The sequence below is a fragment of the Perkinsus marinus genome (genome assembly GCF_000006405.1).
Source record: "Perkinsus marinus ATCC 50983 genomic scaffold scf_1104296947086, whole genome shotgun sequence".
Taxonomy (NCBI): domain Eukaryota; phylum Perkinsozoa; order Perkinsida; family Perkinsidae; genus Perkinsus; species Perkinsus marinus.
The window spans coordinates 1-1072 of NW_003210719.1; the positions used below are offsets into that span (position 1 = coordinate 1).

The window sequence follows — 1072 nt, forward strand, 5'->3', positions numbered from 1 at the left end:
AATAAACAGAACTCGCGATGATATGTAGTATAAGCTTTACTACAGTGCGAAGGTTAACTTTCAAGCTCGCTGGTGAAAGTATATAGAAACGAATAAATTATTGTTTCTAAGAATTTTCATATTGTTGCCAACAACGTGCATATCAGGTAAGTAGAATACAGAAGTTGTGCGGGCTCAAGAAGTTGAGGGACAGTCGAACACACTACGTAAGAATCTACTGCCGTGGAATTCGCGGTTATTTTTCTATAGTAGATATCAGTATGCAAGGTTAGGCTCAGTGGGATGCCTCGGGCGTTCATCGACTCTGAAAGTGGTCTTCCTACTATAAGGATGGAAGCCCGTAGCCTCATACGTCCCCTGAGAACGGACATCACTATCGAGTTCGTGTACGATCGCAGTGAAGAGGCCTATGGGGCTTTCGTTGCCCATGCTCTTATGCTGGAGGAGGAATATAGGGTGAGTTGGTGCAATTGTGTATAGATTCAAAGATTTGTGGTATGATGTAGAACACTCGAAGTGTGGAGAAAAAGGGGAAGAAGTCGGTCGAAACGACCACACCTGCTGATTCCCACGTACTGCAGTCCCGGGCTGAGGGGTACAAGGCTCTTACTGATCCCTGGTGGTTTGAGGTTGGTCTCCTCACTTGATGTCCTTGTAGTATGCTTGCCGTCTTCCAGGAGGCTCTACCTGGTGAAGGCACCGTACAGCAGTCTAGTCCTCCGTCTCCAGGCTCTCCCCCTGCTGATGATGGTGATGGTCGTGGTGAATCCCCGAATGCTGTTATTGACGATAGCGCGTCTGGTCCTGCTGTACGATATTCGCTCGCCCCTGGTTCTTCTTGGACTTCCATAAGTGAAGCTGAGGAGAATGCCGTTGTGGAGACGCCCCTGGTGAACTACACAAGACTGCCTCCACTAAACTTGCAAACTATTGGTTATGTAAGTGCATTGTGATGTTCTCGAAGAGTGGTATGATTATTATTATTATTATTTTTGGTAGGATTTCTTCACCAGGCAAGGAGTACCCGTTAAATGGATGACAGGAGTTGATGTAAGCCCTCGAGCTTGTATAC

The 1072-nt window shown here is 46.6% G+C and overlaps 2 protein-coding genes across 2 annotated transcripts; both read left to right on the plus strand.

Annotated features, from left to right (window-relative positions):
- Positions 1-330: 330 nt before the first annotated feature.
- On the plus strand, positions 331-647 carry Pmar_PMAR027497 (hypothetical protein; the record flags this gene model as incomplete). The annotated part of the gene is made up of 2 exons (XM_002779469.1): positions 331-456; positions 507-647. The coding sequence occupies 2 exons, from the start codon at positions 331-333 to the stop codon at positions 645-647; spliced, it is 267 nt and encodes an 88-aa protein (XP_002779515.1).
- A 12-nt stretch (positions 648-659) lies between these two features.
- Pmar_PMAR027498 (hypothetical protein) lies at positions 660-938 on the plus strand (the record flags this gene model as incomplete). The annotated part of the gene is made up of 1 exon (XM_002779470.1): positions 660-938. A coding segment is annotated over one exon (279 nt), but the record flags the coding sequence as incomplete, so codon positions are not given.
- Between the last annotated feature and the right edge of the window lie 134 nt (positions 939-1072).